The sequence below is a fragment of the Aspergillus mulundensis genome, assembly GCF_003369625.1.
Source record: "Aspergillus mulundensis strain DSM 5745 chromosome Unknown scaffold_2, whole genome shotgun sequence".
Taxonomy (NCBI): Eukaryota; Fungi; Ascomycota; class Eurotiomycetes; order Eurotiales; family Aspergillaceae; genus Aspergillus; species Aspergillus mulundensis.
In genome coordinates, this window is record NW_020797890.1 from 2,423,410 (window position 1) to 2,443,556 (window position 20,147).

The following is a 20,147-nucleotide window of genomic DNA, read 5'->3' on the forward strand; positions in this document are numbered from 1 at the left end:
GATGTCTTCGCTTTTGTAATCGGCGATTTTCTTCCTAAAGTTAGACAGTGCCTTATTTGACATCGCGTCAATTCGCTCGCTGAAGACGTTTCGCACGAGCTTCGGGTGTTCCGTCATTCTTGCTTGAATTTCTGGTTTGCGTCTGTGTGGTCTCCTTCATGGTATATATACCAAGATCCTGGGGCTCATCAATCTTACTATTGGCCAAGTTATTATGGACAATGATGTCAGCGTCAGGCCTGCTGTCTTTGGGACGAACTCCTGCATGCTTGCCTGAGAACCTTCTGCATTATAACTGACTTTCTGCCGTCTTTTTGGACATTGTCGAGTGACTTGATTCGGGCCGGCTCACACAAAACAAGTTGTTCACATGCTCCATACCAGGATATGACACTCTTCGGGCTCCCATAGGCACATGACTTGATCTGGCTGGATGGGCGAGTATGCACCAAGAATTGATGCAAAGATAGCCGCAGCAAGTGAGTTCAAGTCACGGCAGGAATCATTATCTTCTGCACTACCTAACCTGCCCTTCGAGTACCAGAACAGTGGTACAAACTTTGACTCACGCTTGGTACTCGGGTCGGACGCCAGTTTGATACGGAGAGCCTCCTAGGAAATAAACGGTCAGCGTGGGTTGATAAGCCACTTGTGCAGATTCACTGATCATCACGGCTTCTGTGGCCATCTTGGCATAGGACTTGCCCTCCATGCTCGCCTATGACAGAAATCACATATACCCAATGAGAATTTCCAGTTGGATTATCGAGTTCGTGTATAAGCTTGAGATGTACCCCGCTATCACTAGTCTGAACTCTGAAAGCGCTAAGAAGTCGCTGAAGTTGGGAGGACCTAGCTTATCGAAAAGTTCGAGTGGGTACAGGGTGCGAAGTACGCGCAAGTATGCATTCGACGAAGGAATAGGAAGATCTGGTCGTAAAACATCTCTCCCACTGGGAATCTGAGTCCTTGACGTACTCCCCAAGGAAATCTATTGTCTTGAGGATTCGAGTTGCGAAGATTGGCCAGGTGTCTGCACGACTCAACGCAAGGATCGGATCATTATCCGCAGTGTTGCCCGTGATGAAGTTCTGTAACGGGCAACAGATCGATAGCTGAGCAGTCGGCGAGTGTATAAGAAGAGATGGCAATTGAAGGAAGTGACAATGTTCTGGGTGCAAGCAGGCCACAAAAAGGAACGGGCAACAAGACAAAAAAGACCACAGGTAGACCAAGAGCAGCGAAGACCAGAAGTCGGGAGACAAAGGCCTTCGGAGACCTGTTCGAAGCTCCAATATAGGTGTCCGTTGCTCGCAGTATTGGGATTGCAGGAGGTAAAATGCCGGGGCCCGTATCCTATTGCCTTGTTGCTAATAGTGCCCAGATGTTTCTGTGTTGCTTATATGCCCATCAATGGCGGAATAGAGGGCACTACGACCTAAGAGATCAGCGCAAAAACAGCACTCCATTTGTCCTGTTGAGGACCTAGTAGGAGGCCACTGGCTTTTAACCTCGTGACAAAAAGCAATTGGAAGTCTTACTATGGTCTCACTTCGTGTCTTCCCCTAGCTGGTTTGGAAGGGCTTCAGCATCCGACTGGCTTCTTCTTGCCTGCAAGCAGTAATAGGTGGGCGGCCATTGCGAAAGCAACAAGAACGGCTTCTTCCTCATCCTGCTGGCAAGAGACATAATAACTCTCAGTCACTAGTACTCGAAGAGCACTAAAGTGATGATTGAAGACTTTGTCTCGCAGTAAACAGAGTATACAGAGAAGAAGTGAGGCTGGAGGTCATGATGAGCGCCAAGACTTCCGGATACGGAAGGACCCTCGTTAAATCCGGCAAGCGCCGCTTAGATCCGCGGGCTCTTTGTTGCTGTCAGCTGGCTGGATTATTGCGCCTTCCCCTGTGCCCAAGCTCGCCAGTTGGGTTATAAGGGAGCTGGGGGCCTTTTTTCAGCTCGTTTCGACAAAGTCTTACTCTGTTTTTTGTTCATCTATATATCAAGGAAGCTACGATTGGCTTTGTTTACCTCAACACGATCGCCAATAAACCCCCACCTTGATCTACGGTCGGCTCGCGATGGATCCGGAGATTCCCGACCCTGTCCGCCCTGCGACTGAGACATCGTCAAAAGCGGATCACCTTTGCGTGCTAGTTCACGGGTAAGGAATAGCCTCAAACGTTGCAGTAGACAGTTGCTGATAGGGGACTTTTCTGACAGACTATGGGGCAACCCTTCTCACATGGGCACCATCGCATCTGCCCTGCGGAAACGCTACGATGAGAGTCAACTACACATCCTCGCCGCGGAGTGCAACACCGGAAATCTCACGTACGATGGCATTGAAGTGTGTGGAGAGCGACTCGCCCAGGAGGTGGAAGAGACACTGAGCAAACTAGAGACCGATGGGCACAGGATCCAGAAACTGAGCGTGGTCGGATACTCGCTCGGAGGACTGATATCGCGATACGCGATCGGCTTGCTGTTTGCCCGGGGCTGGCTTGACAATGACAAACTAGAACCGGTCAACTTCACGACATTTGCATCCCCGCACCTCGGAGCTCGCGCTCCAGTTAGGGGTGCACAGAATCTGCTCTTCAACGGGTTAGGTTCGCGGACAATATCGACTTCCGGGAAACAAATGTTCTTGGCCGACACCTTCCAGGACACAGGAAAGCCGCTGCTCAGTGCTCTCGCCGATCCTAACAACATCTTTATAGAAGGACTGAAGAGATTTAAGCACCGATGTGTTTATGGGAATGTGGTCAACGACCGCACCACGGCCTTCTATACCACAACCTTCTCAAGCGAAGACCATTTCAGGGACTTGGGTAACATGAACATCAACTACCTGGAGGGGTATGCGCCAGTGGTTATTGACCCAGACGTGTATAAACTACCCATAGCAGAGCTAAAGGAGCGACCTCCTTTTCCGTCGCGGATATGGCAGAGCATTCGAAACTTCTTCAGCAAGTTGCCGTTCTGGCTCTTCTTCTGCCTTATCCTGGTGATTGCCATTCCAATCTTCCTTGTCTACTCCGTCCGGGAGACTTTCCGCAGCCGCGAACGCATCCGCGAGCACGAACAGGGCACTGGGAATACCTTCAGGAGTTATCGCGTACCCCGTGGCCTTAGGAGAATCCAGACTGCGATGGACGAGGTCTTTGAGAATGCAGCAGCAAGACAAGATCCCGACTATATACCCCCCAGCGCAGCTCCCGCAGACCTAGAGTCTCAGGCAGAGTCCTCTATCGACAAGTCCGAGACGCTAGATGATTCACCACCTGGGACATCCCCAGCAGAAAACTCGACCGACAACACAACCAAAGTAAAGAAGGCCAGATGTGGAGAAAAAAGCCCCACCCTAGCCCTTACCCCGGATCAATTCTCCATGATCAAGTCTCTCAATGCCGTCGGTTTCCGCAAGTACCCAGTCTACATCCACAACCACGAGCGTACCCACGCGGCGATCGTGGTTCGAGTAGATGATCCGGGCTACGCAGAGGGCCACACCGTGATCAAGCAGTGGCTTGACCAAGAATTCAGACTATGAAATGCCGCCGTAATACCAGTTTTGTGACTAGTTGCGCATGGCGCGAAATCAATACGGCGCTTGTCCTATACGGCGTATCTACAAGTCTTGGAAATTCGGAACGAAGGTGGAGACCGGGGTACATATACATGCCGCTAAACCCCGGACAACCCCAGTCCCGGCGAAAGATCATCTCTCGCCCAGGCTGAGACCTGTCCGACTGAACCACGACCGCTTGTGTGATAGGCCCCCCTGCAAGCGAATCTTTAGATCCAACTAGGGGGGTGGGGGAGGGGCACTCGTGGACGGAGGACGGATATCCGCCCCGCTGCTAAGAGCCCCGGCCTGTCGCATCCAAATCCTCGGTTCCTAATTCATGCATCTCTCTTCCGCATATCCCCAAATTCGTCCATCTTTCGCTCGCATCAGAATTACTCGGAGTCGTCTCGTGCTGCGCGACTGCAACAGAGATGCAACGCTCATGCGCTTCTACTCCACTCGTCGTCCTTTTCTTATATACTACTAATAATACCTAATTAGACCATAGAGACCAATCAGCTAATCCCCGCAATGATCTGACCAGCTCCACCAGTGTAGCACTCCCCCGCGCTGCACGCACATTCCCGCTGCGCAACCTCGGCCCACTGACGTCGTCACACATGGCGTTTAGGCCAGGTCCGAGTCGTTGACACTGACAGGTGTTAAGAAGTACTCCGTAGTACTTCGTAGTCTCAGTAACAGCCACAACTAACAATGTGATGAACCCAAAAAGACAGACCAACTCTAACTCTAACTTTAATTAACTCCGGAACTGCCACATTCATCCATTCCGTTCTCTTTCTAATCACCTATAATACTGCTTCTATACCCCAGGATATCCGAGGCACACTGCTACGGAGTAATCATCACTAGCGGTAAGCAAATAGGCTATACGAAAGGACCAAATCCCGCCCAATATACTTGCAGGCCGTGTCTATCTAATCTCGGAGCTCGCCGCAGCTTCCTTTCTGTGCAATCGTACGACCCCCTAGCAATTCGGGGTGGCGACATGGTAGACCCCGGCGCCGTTTCATTGAGCCTCAGTATTCGTCCTCACTCTACGGAGTACTATCCCGTTTATTTCCGTGGTGGGAAAAGAATGGTTGGGCGCGCCTTACTCCGGGCCAATATATGCCGCCTCCACTGTACTCGGTAGACGGTATGCATAATGCAGTGCTGTGCCCCCGGACGAGCTTACTCCTACTGGATGGAGTTACGTGCCTTTCGTCTTACTTCGGCGTGATGAGTCATGACTCTAAGACGGTTACCTACACGACATCAGTATGCTTATTCTTGTGCTACGGACGGTGCAGATACCGGGAGTGGCTTTTGTGGCGTTCCGTGGCGTTCCGTGGCGCTCGTTTGCTGCTGCAGTGCTGCTTCATGCTGTACAACTACACAGTCGTCAGTGCTCGTCACCGTGCATTATGTGTATCTAAGATTAGGGATGGGGGTTAGGACTCGGGCGAAGAGGCTTTGTGGCGTTCCGGCGTGCCTATTGATGGGCGGCGTTGACGGTTGCATGCGTTGTATGGAATGGCGAGGAAGGGGACGGGATGGCTAGGTTGGACAGAGTGGATGCTTGTAGGACGTGGTCTGTGCCATCCTAGTTGGTGGCTTGAGTCTGTGCGCTTGCTTATGGTCTTAGGGTTCTACGCCATACTGGCGGTGTCGGATTTTGATTCCTCCTGCTAGTTAAAGGAGAAAAGGAGCATTTCTGGGCAGGTAGAGTTGTGAGCGCTTACGCTTTGGAGGGGGAAGGTCTGTTTGATCAATCATTCTTTGTATTTTGTAGCCAGCTACTACCGAAAGAATAAGCATATAGTAATCTATGAGACATCCTATCCCTGTAACATGAATATAAAATAAATCGAAATGGGAGGCAGAGAAATATATAGGGAAAGCCATGACATGAGGGGAATCTAGAAGGTAGCATATAAATGTGAAGGGGAAGAAAAGAACAAAAAAATATGGAATAGAAGGAAATGTGAGAAGATAAGCAAAAAGGTCGTAAGTCTAGCATAAGTCATGGCACAGAGCGAGCGAAGCGTGGGGATCCAGCTCAATTACGGATCTCTCCGTATCTCTCGGGAGATGGCTCGTTACGAGGGACATCTGGCTTCAGACCGAGTTCGCGGTCGATGGCAAACTTGACAGCATCAAGGACAGTTCCGCATGTCTTCTGTGCCGGGTAGCGAGGGATGGTACCCTCCTGGTACACGCCAGTCTTGACAAGGATGGAGAACCAGTTTGCGTCGCTGATTTCGTTCATCTTGTTCGTGCCGCAGATGTCGGACTCGGGAGTGTCTCCGACAAAATAAACAGTCTTAGGGGGCTTGTTGATGCCGTGGAATTCCTTGCGCCACTGGCGAAGAAGGCGCATGGCAAATTCATAGGTGCCGAGCTGTGGTTTGCCGAAGGCGATCGTCGTCAGTTCCTTTCCGGTCACTGCCTTGTACAAAGCCTCAAGCGAGGCACGAAGAGCGCCCATGCCAATGCGGACGTGCTCGTGGGAGGTGGACCAAACAACATCGTTGTGAGAGAAGAAGACGGGCGGACCCTCGTTAAAGGTCGGGGAGCGTTCAAGCATACTGCCGTTCTTGGTCATGAGGCAGTCGAGGATGATCTGCTGATCACCGRCCCAGTCGCGGCTGTCGGCAAAGACAAAGATTGCGTCAATCCGAAGCGCCTCGAGGTCAAGGACCTTGGAGTTCTTGTACTCTTCTTCAGTTAACTTGCGGAAAGGGGTGGTGTCTTGGCGTGTCTTGATGAAGTCTCCAGGAGTGACGACGTTCTTGAAACCGTAGCCCTCAGCCACAATTCGGCACTTCTCACCCTCACCACCGACAACGAGGACAGTTTCGTATTTCTGCGCCATTTCCTTCATCGGGGTATGGCCGCAGATGAACTGCCCAGGAGCGACCTCAAGTTCGAGTTGACGGCTGAGATCCAGGCATCGTTCCTCTTCGGTCTTTCCACCGCCGTTTGTAACAAAAATGTACGGGCTAACAACATTAGTATAGAGGCGATGACCTGAGTGAGAGACTTACACTTTGACACCATAGGGATTCTCCCCGTTAATGTACTTCATAGCCTCAATAGCAGCAGGGATGGGCTTTCCTCCTCGGATGAGGACACCGTCGATGTCGAATGCCAGAGCGAACTCATCCGTGGTTGTGGTAGACGCAGGGATCAACGGTGAGGTGGCCGGGGAAGCAGCCATAATGCTCTCCGCCGAAGAGGCTGAAGAGGTATCGCTCTCCATCCGTTGGCGAGATTTTTCGATCTCAACGGCCAAGTCCGTCGGCTGGCTCGAGGCCATCAAGTGCTTAGGTGGCACAAGTACACTGGGGCCAGTGAACAAGTCCGCCCGCTCGGCGCCATCGGCGGACAGGCGACGATAGAGATTGCCATTGGAGATGGCATTCGTACAGTTTTGTTGACTCTGTACAGACATTATGGAGTATGTGGGGATGTGAAGGAAGTAGACTGGTGGAGCACGTCTCCAGAGGGTGGGCAAGTTTAATGAAGAGTACAAAGGTAAATAGCTTTATCTCAAGCTCTAAGTATGGGAGATGCTCGGTCTAAGCAAGGCGGAATTCGAACTGGTAAAGATCGAAGAGAATGATGGAGGAATGATGGAGAGAAAGACGGGGTAACCTGGTGCTGAACGACGGGTTTATATAGCAAAGCTGACATAGGGAAAAAGCATAACCCACCGATTTGCAGTGCCCCTGGTCTTGTCGGCCTCGTCATAGACATTGTATGGAACAAGGCAGCCTGATGAGCTGGGATCAACTCTACTCAATCTCAGTGGCCTTTGTTCCTGCTCCACCCAACCGAAAGTTTAGTTCCTCGTCGTGTCCATAGAAAAACGGCGTGGGGTGGGTATGTCATGGCCGGTAAACCATGGAGCGTTCACGGACCGGGGTTGTGTGAGACGGCTAGGCGGACATCTGGCCTATGGGGGATGACGTCCTGCAGTGGGCCTTGTTGTCCGAGAGTGAATCGGAGAGCAGAAGACACGATTACTCATTCTGGGTGTGATGTCAAATGCCTCGGCTGCGTATTAGTGTTGAATTGGCCGTGGCTGCGCAGAAGGGGTGGATGGAGTTGATATCATCAGTGGACTGAAAGCGGAAGCTGACTCTTTGCAAAGAAAGTGGAGGGTCAATCAGTCGGAGAAGATAAGATCAATACCGTCACTGGGGTTACACACCGTCAGGAAACGTTCTCAAAACGCAGGCTCATCTGCAACCGCCATCAGCGGCGCTTAAGACCATACTGTCTGGCCTCGGAGTGGCATGCATAGATGCAGTCGAATCAAAGCAGTCGGGAGTCTTGGACCGACAGAGTGCCCAAGGACTGGGCCTGATTTGCGGTTGTTGTTGCAATCCTGAACAGTTGCGCGGACACGGGCCCGGCCATGACATCACCGGAGTGGGCTCAGAGTCTGTGCTGTCAACCAATGAGACTGTCCAGATTTACTTGCAGGCGATAATCCGGAGCCAGCCGCATGTATAACAATTACAGCGCTGTACACAACTCCAGTATGCAACCTCACAACCACATGCAGGCCGGGCTATAGCATCCCGATCCTATGAACTAACTTTGTGTCTCAGCCGGCCGGGAGAGAACCTAGTGTCAAATAAGAATAAGCCACCACACGAAATAGACTAGGAACAAAGGCGTACTGTCCCGGGGTTGATTGGATCAAGCCAAGAAACTCGACTCCCTATCATCTACCGCATATGGATCTCCATGCATGCCCTAGGATTTGGTTGCAAGTCCTTCCAATGCTCAAAGAGCCCTGCCGGCTGCTAGTGCTTTGGTATATTGGTATCACCAAAGCACGACTCGCCAGCCGAACGAGACCACTTACGGACCACCTCACTATGCTACGTCGTCTGGATAAGGTAAGTGAGATATGTAAGTGGTTATTTTTGACTTTTGCTCAGAGTAAGAATGCCGAATACATAGTAAGCATGCATGTGAATATGAAGTCCATTGTGGCCACCACTTACTCGTCGATTCTGTCTGACTGTTGCCTGTGGCGTGAAGAGTGGACCTCGAAAAAGGTACAGTAGATGCCCGGAGTAACAGTACTACTACTCCAAGCCAGCGGGGTCGGCCCATGGGGACATGACTGGGGTTGATCCGGAAATACGGAGTATGGGATCGCCTCAAGCATCCAAGGAACAGGAGGTGATCTGGAATGTAAGGAAGGTTGGCCGGGGCCGAGGAGCTTACCCTGGTTCTGGTTCCTCTGACTGGCTGATACAGATTGTTACTGTATTCGAGGGGACCTGGCTACGTTTCAGAAAGGTGGAATGTAGATACTATGCTGTCATTATTGAGGTTAACTTTGTAGTAACCACAATGAGTTTAACTATAATGTGCTGGCTACGCTGGTGCATAATGTAGGGTTTAGCCAGGGATAAGAACATAGGTTGTGTATGGCTTGCACAAGGCAAAGTAGTAAAAGCATTACTTTTGAATAATATTCTAATGCATTTAAAGAACGCCAGTCCATGTCGTCCATCAAGGACGCTCCATATATAAGAGAAAGTGGAGGAAGGAGGATATAAACAACGCTAATTAGCAGATCTGATAGTCAAAATAGATAATACATGAATATTATGAAAGATAGTTCAATTATTGTAGGGTGCCCCGCGATTCGGCTGTCACTCCACCTGAAGGATCAAGTCTGCGCCTCTCCGCGATGGCGTCAGATTCCGCTCGAGAGGTGACGGCTTCTTCTTCGGCATTCCTCCTAACATCCCTTTTGAGAGATGCCTGTACTCGACGGCATTTTTAGGCACGGGTAGACGGTATGCAGAGGAAGAGGAGGGCTCGGCTCCCGGTTCATACCAAAAGTCGTCGGGACCATAGGGAACAGTCACCTCGCTGTCCTTCGGTGGTGGCAACGGTTTGCCGCGATGTATTTGCACGCGCTTGATGTCATCTTGTCGGACGATCCGGGGGCGAGACACGATCTCTTGTGGGGGCTGCGGTGGATGAGGTGGGCCTCCTGGGCCTGTGCCTGATGTCCCTGAAGTTGGTAAATTTCTTGCCGTCTTTGAGGTAACAGATGGGGTTTTCGAGGTCCCACGCTGGTGATTTGAGCTCTCGCCCATGGGGTTCTGCAATTCACCCATCGGTGTTCTTATTTCCGTGACAGGTGTAAGTGGACGAAAACCCCCAGAGTACCGTGATGCTCGACGGGACCCTGAGCTGGAGCTGCTTTCGCCAAACCCGAACTCGAACTCATACCCGAGATAATCACCGACTGAGTTCCGATTCGTCCCGGTGCCGCGAGGTATACTGTAGGAATGAGGCTGGGGTTGCGGTTGGATAACTTTCGCTCCGACGAAACCAGCGTCGGAGTTTTTCCAGTAATTGTCAAGGTCGTCGTCATAATCTATCGGACTATGACCGGACGGGTATGGGGAGGCCCCTTTGACAGCGGGCAGGGCTTTCTCTTTGGAATTTGAGCCAATAGGTCTCTTTTCATGCTTCAATCCCCTCATCGGAGGGGTTTGACCTGGGCCTGCAAACCCATACATCATTGCACGTGGGTTCGCAGGTAGACCTGCCAACGGATGACTATTCTGCCCCCGCGTATTCGTGGGTGTGAAGCTAGATTGCTGGACTGGGGGGTGAGGGAGGGGCCTTGGCCCCCTCGAGTGCTCTTCGAATAGTGTTGCGCCGCTGGATGATCTGAACTTCTTGTGTTGACTCCACCTTAAGGGTCGCGGGTAGAGCTCGTATGTTGGCTTGTCCGGAAGCAAATCAGAAACCGTCCTCGACGAGGCCGTAGACTCTGCATCGAAATCGAGGTTGGAAGAAGATTGAAAGCCCACCCGGCCTGTGTTGTTCTCAGACATACGGCCGTAGTTATAGTCCTCATCTGGTCGGGTGATGACGACTGCTGGATATTGAGACGGGTGTTGATATTCTGCCTCTTCCGGCGATACAAGCCTGATGCTCTCGGAGTCAGGACCGAAAACCTTTGCAGGCGAGGGTCGAGGCCCCATTGGGGGTCGTTTCGGAGGAAAGCTGAAATCCGGAGGCTCTGTCATGTGCCCTCCAATCTCAAAGAACTCTCGATCTTGTGCCTTGCGCCTGGCTTTTCTGCAACAAAAGAAGATTATGACACCGAGAATGAAAAAGCCCGCGATACCAGAAGCAACGGAGACGCCGATAACCGCGCCAGAGTTGAGTTTGCTGCCTTGTCCCGGCTCGGCTGGATCTTCGCTGGATGTTGCGCTAGGTGAGGAGTCACTCTCCGTCGATGTGGGTTTGTCGGTCTCTGTACTAGGATCTTGTGTACTCTGCGTGGTTGGTGTGGGGCTCTGAAATGTCGTTAGTGTCGTGGAGGTGTGGACTGATTTTGTTGAAGTTAGGTGTGTAGTCGGACTAGTTGCCGTGGTCTCTGGCTCTGTTGCGACAACTGTGGTTGGCCTTATCGTAGAGGTAGGGCTGGCCGGCGACGTGATTGTCGCAACAATTGTGGGATGCGTTCGCGGCAATGCTCCAGGCACGTCCTCGCATATACTGTAGGTATCGAAACTCATTGCCACCTCCATAGAGCATTTCGAAAGGCTACATCGCAGTCCCGCCTCTCCCAAAGTATAGCCGCTAGTAGTATTCGTCGTGCACAAATAATTCAAGTCACATCCCTCGGAGCAAGCATTCCTCGGATATTCGGTGCTTATGAAACTCTCGAGGCACTGCGAAGCGCATTTGGGTAGCAAGTCAAGCAAGGACACGGTAGTCGCGTTCGTGATTTGCGTGAGATATACCAGGACAAGGGCTGCTGTAGATACCCATCGAAGAGGATATGGTAACATGGTGTGGTAGCCTGCCAACGGCGGCCAGTTAGCTTTTCAACGTTCCTAGGCCCTGCAGAGTTGGAGCATAAGAGCGGCACAATCAAATATTGTACGTACCCTGATCCTTGAGCTACAGATGAGCTCGTTCCATCGAGTCATTAGTACTATCGTATGTCATCTAGGATGCTGAGGTAGAGTAAAGGATGAGACAGGTAGAGAAAATCCAGAATGCCCCGCGAGAATAGTCCTCTGGCAACATGGTGGGAGGAAGACATCATCGTGAAGATTCACGGCGGCTACAGCCATCTTGCTGTCATTGGAGCATAAATGGAGGTCTAGTCCTCAGAATAGCTGGCGACTGACTGGCCTATAGATCCGTGCAAGTCTGAGACGGGGCGTTATGGGTTCCTGTACGCGCCGTGATGAAACACAAGGCTGGGGCATACGTAGTTGCAAAGCAGGGTTTGTGTAAGCGCTTTGTTTGGAGAGGAATGGTCGCCCGCTGCCTTGAAGATTTCTGAAATAGGCGCCGGGGTCGGCGCCGACCCTGCACGATGAAGCAATCAGCCCCCGCTGTCAGCTGATCGAGTCCGGCGCTTCGATGCAGTTCGAGAATAACTGGCTACCTTGAGTTCAGTTCCTGGAATATCCCTGTCCATGATATCTTTGTTAAAACAGGGATAGATCCGTGGGCTGTTCCTGAAGAATGCGGCGAGAAATCTACACAACATCTAGCAAGTACTGGAGTGCGACGTATTTTAATGCCGCGCAGGGAACAGTAGGAGGAACCACGGTCAACAACCGACCTCAAGTCGAAAGGGAAAGTTGTAAACGAATAGGTATCAATTAATGAGTTATTCATTCACCGTAGAACAAAACAGAGCCCAGAAGCACCATGAGCTGGTATCATAAAAATAGAGACGCGAAACCGACATAACTGACATGACAACAGTGATTATAACCCAGCGATCCATCAATCGCATCCAATAGTCAGCATGCGACTATCATTTAACGGTCAAGTAGATCGAAGAACGTGAAATGGTGGGACGCCAAGAAGGAGACAAAGGGATAATAGGTAGCTCGGCCCTCCGCCCGGAGCTCCACGGAAGCTAGCTGACGAAACGGGCATCGCATGTCAAGCCTCGCCTTTGGAGAACAGTATCATATAACGGTGGGATGGCATCGCAGGTCCGGAAATCGATACTAGGCGGCCTAGTGCTTGAATATAATGTAGCTGCAGAAGCGGTTAGTTAGCGGTTTTGACGAACGTCTTTTGGGCAACGTACATGGCGTGGATGATACCAGGGATCCAACCCAGGATCGTCAAACAGATGTTGATGAGGAAGTCAGCACCGCATCCGCGCTCAAGAAAGACTCCAAGAGGAGGCAGGATGAAGGCAAAGATGAGCTTGCAAATGTCACTAAAAGCGGCATCCGTCAGCAAAGCTGGTCGGGACTCGACTTGGCCGGACCCAAGGAGCCGAGGAAACCGGCTGCGGTCGGATACAAGGGAGACCAGGACTGATTTGGCGACTTACGAGGCAGTGAAAGGCATTTTGGGTGAGGTAATGGGATAGGTTGGTAGAGCTGTTTTGAAGCGTTGGAAGATTTGGTGATCAACGATTGTTGGTGTTGAGGAGAAGAATAATGACGGAAAGAAGGGACAGGGCGGGAGCGACGAGCGGTCCTTAAATGAGTCCTCGAAGCGGGGGCGAAGTCAGCTAGTTGGAATAGTGGCTTGAGCGATTATCATTTGCAGCAACCAGTCCTTTCAAACGAATAATCCAGAGCATCAGCGTTGAACTGGAAAAAGCATGCCTGATCTCGGCAGAGTTTGCTACGTCATACTGGCGCCGCTGTGGCTCATGACTATGTGCTTTTCTCCTGATTGGCCCCTTTCTAATTTGTTACTACAAGACGTGGTTGTCGATGTCATTCCAAGCTGCTGCCAGTTCTCCTCCAGAGTACGTACCCCGGCCAGGGACTGGACTGCTGTAACTTGAAATTGCCCGACCGTCCCTATGGTTCATCCTCTATCCAGGAAAAGAATAAATTCGGGACTGTAGATCTCGTTTTTGCAGGGCTAATTTTGCTGCCTAGATGCGGGTGCACTAGTAACCGCCTCACTGCATCACCGGGTTTACTATAACGTCCCTGGTGGACTGAGCTTGATTCTTTCGGGTAGGGCAAGTCTCCTCGAGGCTGATATGGAGCACAGCCAGCCCTACGCCCCATATCTGTCCATCTCAGCCACCTTCTGGATTCTCGAACGCTTTGAAAGACGAATGATATCATCGCGCGTGGCCCATATTTAGAAGCTTGCGCATACGATATGGATATCGCACTCCAGACCACCAGTAGACTCAAACATAAAGGAGCTGCCTAAGTCAGGTTCCAGGGCAGCGGCAACATTCGTCCTGGCTTTATTCGAATGATACAATAATGAGATGGTTCCTGGGCAAAGAGAACTGTACAGCTTTGGAAGATGATGTAATCACTCAAATCCGCAGCAAAGTCTCGGTCAATTGATGTCCGCACGGGTATTGCTCTCGATGGCATGAAAGGCAGATAATGTCCTAGGCATCATTATTATCCTTCTCCGGGAAACTCTTGAATTCCTGGCTGTGTCAAAATGATGAAGCTCAGTGAGGGAGTTCCTGGCTTGGCGGCCCGGCGGCCGAAGGCTGACCAAGAAAATTCCCCGGCAGTCCCTCCTCCGTCTCCGCAGCATTTCAACCACTTAAGGCAACACACAGGCAGTTCCCTCGCGTTCCCCAACATTGCCATTCTACATCCCTGGAACCAATGCTTTCATGTCGGTAGCACTAGGGTTCGCCCCGCGCTCTATGCCAGCGCGGCTGGCTATCGGGCCAGACCTTCGTCGACGGGTGCTGGGATGGGAGCAAGGCACAGTCCCCTGGCAAGCGCGTCATCCTACGCGCAGATGGGCTGGAACAAGAACAAATGAAGCCATTGATCAGCAAATAGCCTGCACATGGCTGACTACGACACCGGAACAGCTGGTAATGGCTATCATTGTCCCGCCCTGATATTACACTAAACATCTGAAGTCTCCAGACGACATTCTTTCCAGCTTTTCATCCGAGTCATTCCAATCGACACCGGACTATACTCCAGTTTTCCTTTTTACTCCCGCTTTCGCCCATTGGGCTGATACGCAAGGCACATTCCTTGAGCAATGTCTGAATCGGCTATACCAGAAGACCTTAGACCATTCCTCGCAGGATCCCATCCATGCCATCGGCGCCATAATCGATCGCCTGCCGCACCATACACGAGAGGGTAATACAGCTGGCGATACAACGGAATTTGAGGGAGTGTCCATCCTACTCGCCAGAGGAGATAGTATCCAGGCAAAAGCTGCTACAGCTCGTCAAATCCGCTCGGCGGAAACTGAGGAATCCACGTTGCTTTTCTCGTTCCGGGAGAACGTCAATGGCCACGCCATACGCCAGCACACTCACGACATCGGACTTCGACTCGCAAACACTATCTTCGTCAACGGCAGGGAGAACACACTCTTTGGGGGTCGTTGGGCTTACGATTCTTCTTCAAGGAAACTCAAACTGGAGAAATCTACTGACCTTTCTGCATGCTCGGTAACAGTCGCGCAGAACAATATTCGCAGTACGCTCCAACTCCCGCTGTACCCTGTTGGCGAGCGCCGCAAGGTCATATCTAGCATGGGAAACATCCTCAGTCAAGTGGCAAAACATGCCGACGTTAGATCCGACGAACCGATGCCTGCTTCTTCTGAATTAGAAAAGGAACTACCACGGTACATTGCGGAGAATGACATCGCCGACAGAAGAGTGTCCGTTTGGGCCTTGATCGAATCCACGGAGAGCAGCTCATACACAAAATCAAGCCATTCGCAGAATAGCATTGCAGAAGCTATACGAAAGGGCGCTAAACTTCACCATGTCATGAGTGGCGGAGGCGGTTGGGGCAAGAAACAAGGTCTTTTGTCACTGGATCCGGAAACGAGCTTTGGAAAGTCGGGCAAGGAGAGTATAAAACCTCTCCATCAAGTCTTCTCAGATAACGAGCAAGACTCCACATACAGTTCCCCTGTCCCGGAACTGCCGATGTTCATGCAGGATCTGTCAACCCTGTCGCAGACTGCAGAGCCAGGCGACTATGTTCAGTTCTTTGCCTCCGTCGGGGAGCACGAGCTGCGCAGCAGCAACAGTAGCAGCAGCTCATCCGCAGAAGATAGCATTTCGTGCTTCTTCGGCGTGATGTCGGACGCTGATGCGTTTTCGGGCCAATCCTCGAACAGGAAGAACCTGACCGTTGTGCCCAACTACTTTGGTGCGTTGTCCGAAAAAGCCATTACGTACCTGCAGCCTTTGGCTGCATCCCAGTCAGATGTGTCTGAAACTCGTACCAAGGTCGACGTTCCCGGATCACGAGTGGTCCTGATCCTTGAGTAAGGTGTCTTCGTGCGATATAAAATAATGTTTTGCATAAGCCAACTCTACGCAATACTATAAACAGCATTTTTGGATGCTCAATTACTATAGACTGTAGTTCTTTTTCAAGCCACTGCCAAGAAATGATGTCACGTGAAATGCACTGGAGGTGCTTCAGCCTCTCCGAAGCAACCAGCGTGTTCGCCTCCAACCTCCATATCCGACCTCCATCGTCAAGCTTCATAGTATCATCGCAACGCATCGCTGCGACTATCATCTGCCTTGTATCTACCCCTCTCAATTGCTCTTATCTCTTTTAGCTTATTCCCTTCCCCTCCGGCTTTGTTCCACCGCTGAAATGGCCTCTGAGCTCTGGTACGTAATCATCACACAGCTCCTCCTTTCCGGCGTGTTCTAGCAGCTATCCCTCCTCTTTGACGATAAATTGGCATCTCAGTCAATTTTCTATGATATTCGCTAACTGTTCACTATTATAGCCCCGTCTACGCGGTGAGTATTCCGTTCCCATGTCGGACACCGACTCCCCAGCAACTTGGTTCCTGTCCGCAAAGTCGAAACAGCTACGTTTGAGAAATGGGCCTGATAGCTGATATTGCTCCTTAGCCGTTCTTCGGCTCCCTTGGCTGCACTTCCGCCATCGTTTTTACCTGCTTCGGAGCTGCCTATGGAACCGCCAAGGCAGGTGTCGGTGTCTGCTCCATGGGTGTCCTCCGCCCCGACCTGATCGTTAAGAGTACGTTGCTCTTCGGCCCTCCGACGGATCATAGCGCTAAACAAACCTCATAGACATCGTCCCCGTCGTCATGGCTGGTATCATTGGTATCTACGGATTGGTCGTGTCCGTCCTTATCGCGAACAACCTTGGTCAAAAGGTTCCTCTCTACACAGCGCTTGTCCAGCTGGGAGCTGGTCTTGCGGTCGGTCTTGCCGGTTTGGCAGCTGGGTATGCTCAATTGCTGCTAAAGTTGCAAAATGAAACTAATGGTCAAATCAAGGTTCGCCATCGGTATTGTCGGAGACGCTGGTGTCCGCGGAACAGCCCAACAGCCAAGGCTTTACGTCGGAATGATTCTGATTCTCATTTTTGCTGAAGTTCTGGGTGAGTGGACTGGCCATGGGATTGATGTTCCACGAACTCTCTAATCTTTAATATCATTTTGCAGGTCTCTACGGTCTCATTGTTGCCCTTCTCATGAACTCCCGCGCCACCCTCGAGGCCAACTGCTAAGCTTCTAAAGCACGACCCGGGACTATTGACGCTGCTCACGCACGGCAATGGAACCATCGGTTGGTGGGATTCGTATACGGAGAGTCTCGGCACCTGGACTCAGGACTCAAACTCGTGAACATACCTTATATGACATGTCGGTTTGCGCTTAACCTGGAGGTGAACTTCCGTGGTTAAGGCTTGCAACATTTTGAATGGAGGGGTTGGGACACTGTTGGATTTCTACACCTGACAATTATATGACCACACCTAGCCCGCGTACCTTAGGCTAGATCAAGGTGGGGAGTTTATCGTAGATACATTGCATGATGTGCGGAAACTGTATTTTATGGGAGTTGCTTGCTACGATTCTAGAAGACCTGGTCTTACTCGCATTGCTTTTAGTGTTTTGTCCTTTCTAGCTATAGTACTCGGTTCATGCCATCAATTTCTAGGTTATTCACTATCCACTTCACTGACCCTGCCCCCCTCCATCCCTCTGCATATTCAATGAAACTCCGGCCTCCTCCATTCGTTCACTCAACAAAGTCATTCCGGGCTCCGACGTGAGCCGTATTGCATCTAACTTCTTCCATCTCAGAGCATGCTACAAGTCTACCAGTTGAACTGTCCTGCGCTGTCTGGAATGGCCTAGAGTCATTTAGGGCCAAAGACGCACTCGGCCAAACATGTCGTCATTTCCATAACACTCTTGATAACGCTTGTATGGTTATCTAATTGGGCCAAGAGACTATGCAGGGAAAGTAATTCTCTAGGCCGCAACAACTGACCGGGAGACCTGCATCCGATGACTGTTAGACCTCGGTGAAGACCTGGTGCTCAGTGGATCATCCAATGTTCAAAAGAATGAGGAACATAACACTGAAACATATGACTGGATGATGGGGGATGACAACAGTTCGCTGTGATACACCGATGCAGCTTGTTTTAGCTCCTGCTGCGTGCAGCAAGTAGTTGCCATGACAGTGTCGTCAGACTTCTCGATGCAGGAGCCGACGTCAATGCTCGACGCCTTCCCAAGGAGCTCCCTGTCACGGTGGTAATTGGAGACGGCCATGTGCAAGTCCTGGGAACACTGCCACAGGTGCCGATTTACATATCGAGGTTAGGAAATGGGATACCGTCCTCGCGTACGCAGCGCACCACGGTCTATTAAGATTGTCCGGCTACTGCTGTTTCTTATTCTGCCAAGTCAAACGCATCATGAACAAATAGCCACTGATTGTTGAGCGAGTCAATAAGTGTTTCTAACAACGTCACTGTCTCATATCGCTAGAAACTTCCGGTGCTAGAACGCCAATGCGTGAACATCGGAAACAACAGAAGAACAATGAGTATTACGTTAATCGATGCGCATTACAGCAAGTAAGATAACATTGTCTATGGCGCCTGATGCTGGAGAATATGCAATAGGTACAGAGACGAGAGGAACGGAACGGAACGGAACGAGTATAACCAAAGTGAGCAGTGGAGGCACTCAAGATAAACGTTCTATTGATAGGTAGCAAAGTAGGTGAAGTCGAAGCGAACACGATTGGAGAGGTTAGATATAGGAAGAGGGATGAACAGAGGAAGGACGAATTAGAGCTAGCGTGCAAGGCAAGGAATAAGCTGGAGTAGCGAATGCAAGGGACCCAATTACGCCTTGTCGAGCTTTCGTCTCAGTGTCCTCGTCCTGCGGAGCAGCTTCTTGAACTTGTGGTTCTTCATCTTTCGTACACGTCGTCGCTTTGTGCTGAGTGCTTGCATGGTTCCGGGGTTGCGCAGGCGCTCAATGTAGGTGGTCTGCGAGTTCTGCGGAACGTCAATGACGGCGTCCGTTCCTTCGGCGCCGGGGGCTTCCATGGTCCTGGCCTGAACGAACGGCGTAGTGTGGGCCTCGTAGGTCTTGCTTCCATCAGATAGAGTTGACTCCTGAATTGTCAAAACGGCGGAGTAGCTTGAGGTCTCTTGTGTCTGTTCCGCTTCGGCCGATGCAACGTAGGGAGTTGGTGGTGGGGGAGGATTGAAGGGACGGAGGCGCTTTGTCATTTCCTCCACGGACACCTTCAGCTCGGTCATATCCAGTCCATTAAGCTGGTTGCCCTCCATCTCAAAAGCGTTCATGATTCCATCGTTCTCCGCTAGATGGTGCGCAGCGTTCTCCATGGAATTCACGGCGGAGGAAAGGGTGAGGATCACGTCTTCAGATGCATTCTTCGAAGCTTGTTTGGTGAATATCGAGTCGAACGCCTCGGCGCTTGAGGGCGGAGGGACGGTTGTAGAGACGGAGATAGGTCGGTGGATGGAGAAGAACGATGCGAGCTGAACATCTGAGTGGGGAAATGACCGTCAGTGATTTATAGAACGCAAGCTAGCAATAATGAGTGCTCCGCTTACCGTGAGGCTGCAGGTGTTGCGTCGAGGGAACGCTGGGAAGGTTTGAAAAAGCGTTGGGTTGGCTGGACCTGGAGCCGTTGCGGCCGCTGCCGCTGCCATCCTTTCCCCGACGTCTAGAGGACTTGCCCTGCTTTTCTCCGGCAGAGCTGACCTGCTTCGCGGGAGCCTGAGACGAGGCGTCGACCCTCCTGGAACCGTCGCTCGGCTTAGAGGATGACGACGAGTAACGGCGTTGACGTACGATGCCTGTAGACGCGGTAGCGAGGCCTTGGGTAGATGAGCGGCAGATGCCAGAGACCGGCGCGACTGGCGCCCATGCCGCCCGACGTAATGAGGACGACAGCATGTTTATAAATTGAGCGGGCGCAGAGGAGATTGCTTCGGGACAAAGACGGTGCTCATGAGGCGAAATCCAGGTTGAGCCGATCATGCGGCACACGGAACGGATTAGGTAAGTCCCGGCCTCGCTGCCTCAGGCGCCTATCAGCACATCCGGTCTATAAAAATGGAGTACGGAAGAAATATGTCCACTGCTAGTCCAATTAATTGTAGCTAAATTACAGACTGGAAATAAAAAGCGCCCATGTGGTATCTCAACGCATCAGTTTGAGCCCAAGAACAGTTCGTGGGTCGTAAAAAAAAACTTCACAATCATTGCCTTCAACACACATCAC

The 20,147-nt window shown here is 51.3% G+C and overlaps 5 protein-coding genes across 5 annotated transcripts; 3 read left to right on the forward strand and 2 right to left on the reverse strand.

Annotated features, from left to right (window-relative positions):
* Nucleotides 1-2,081: 2,081 nt before the first annotated feature.
* Nucleotides 2,082-3,556, forward strand: DSM5745_03447 (uncharacterized protein; the record flags this gene model as incomplete). The annotated part of the gene is made up of 2 exons (XM_026745463.1): nucleotides 2,082-2,164; nucleotides 2,224-3,556. The coding sequence occupies 2 exons, from the start codon at nucleotides 2,082-2,084 to the stop codon at nucleotides 3,554-3,556; spliced, it is 1,416 nt and encodes a 471-aa protein (XP_026606329.1).
* A 5,702-nt stretch (nucleotides 3,557-9,258) lies between these two features.
* DSM5745_03448 (uncharacterized protein) lies at nucleotides 9,259-11,151 on the reverse strand (the record flags this gene model as incomplete). The annotated part of the gene is made up of 1 exon (XM_026745464.1): nucleotides 9,259-11,151. One exon carries the CDS (start codon nucleotides 11,149-11,151, stop codon nucleotides 9,259-9,261), a length of 1,893 nt encoding a protein of 630 aa, XP_026606330.1.
* A 1,390-nt stretch (nucleotides 11,152-12,541) lies between these two features.
* DSM5745_03449 (uncharacterized protein) lies at nucleotides 12,542-12,934 on the forward strand (the record flags this gene model as incomplete). The annotated part of the gene is made up of 2 exons (XM_026745465.1): nucleotides 12,542-12,580; nucleotides 12,644-12,934. The coding sequence occupies 2 exons, from the start codon at nucleotides 12,542-12,544 to the stop codon at nucleotides 12,932-12,934; spliced, it is 330 nt and encodes a 109-aa protein (XP_026606331.1).
* A 1,470-nt stretch (nucleotides 12,935-14,404) lies between these two features.
* Nucleotides 14,405-17,094, forward strand: DSM5745_03450 (V-type proton ATPase 16 kDa proteolipid subunit; the record flags this gene model as incomplete). Its single annotated transcript, XM_026745466.1, has 7 exons — nucleotides 14,405-14,432; nucleotides 14,488-15,862; nucleotides 16,343-16,355; nucleotides 16,470-16,599; nucleotides 16,653-16,809; nucleotides 16,862-16,965; nucleotides 17,030-17,094. The coding sequence occupies 7 exons, from the start codon at nucleotides 14,405-14,407 to the stop codon at nucleotides 17,092-17,094; spliced, it is 1,872 nt and encodes a 623-aa protein (XP_026606332.1).
* A 1,638-nt stretch (nucleotides 17,095-18,732) lies between these two features.
* On the reverse strand, nucleotides 18,733-19,819 carry DSM5745_03451 (mitochondrial 37S ribosomal protein mS38; the record flags this gene model as incomplete). The annotated part of the gene is made up of 2 exons (XM_026745467.1): nucleotides 18,733-19,406; nucleotides 19,474-19,819. 2 exons carry the CDS (start codon nucleotides 19,817-19,819, stop codon nucleotides 18,733-18,735), a joined length of 1,020 nt encoding a protein of 339 aa, XP_026606333.1.
* Between the last annotated feature and the right edge of the window lie 328 nt (nucleotides 19,820-20,147).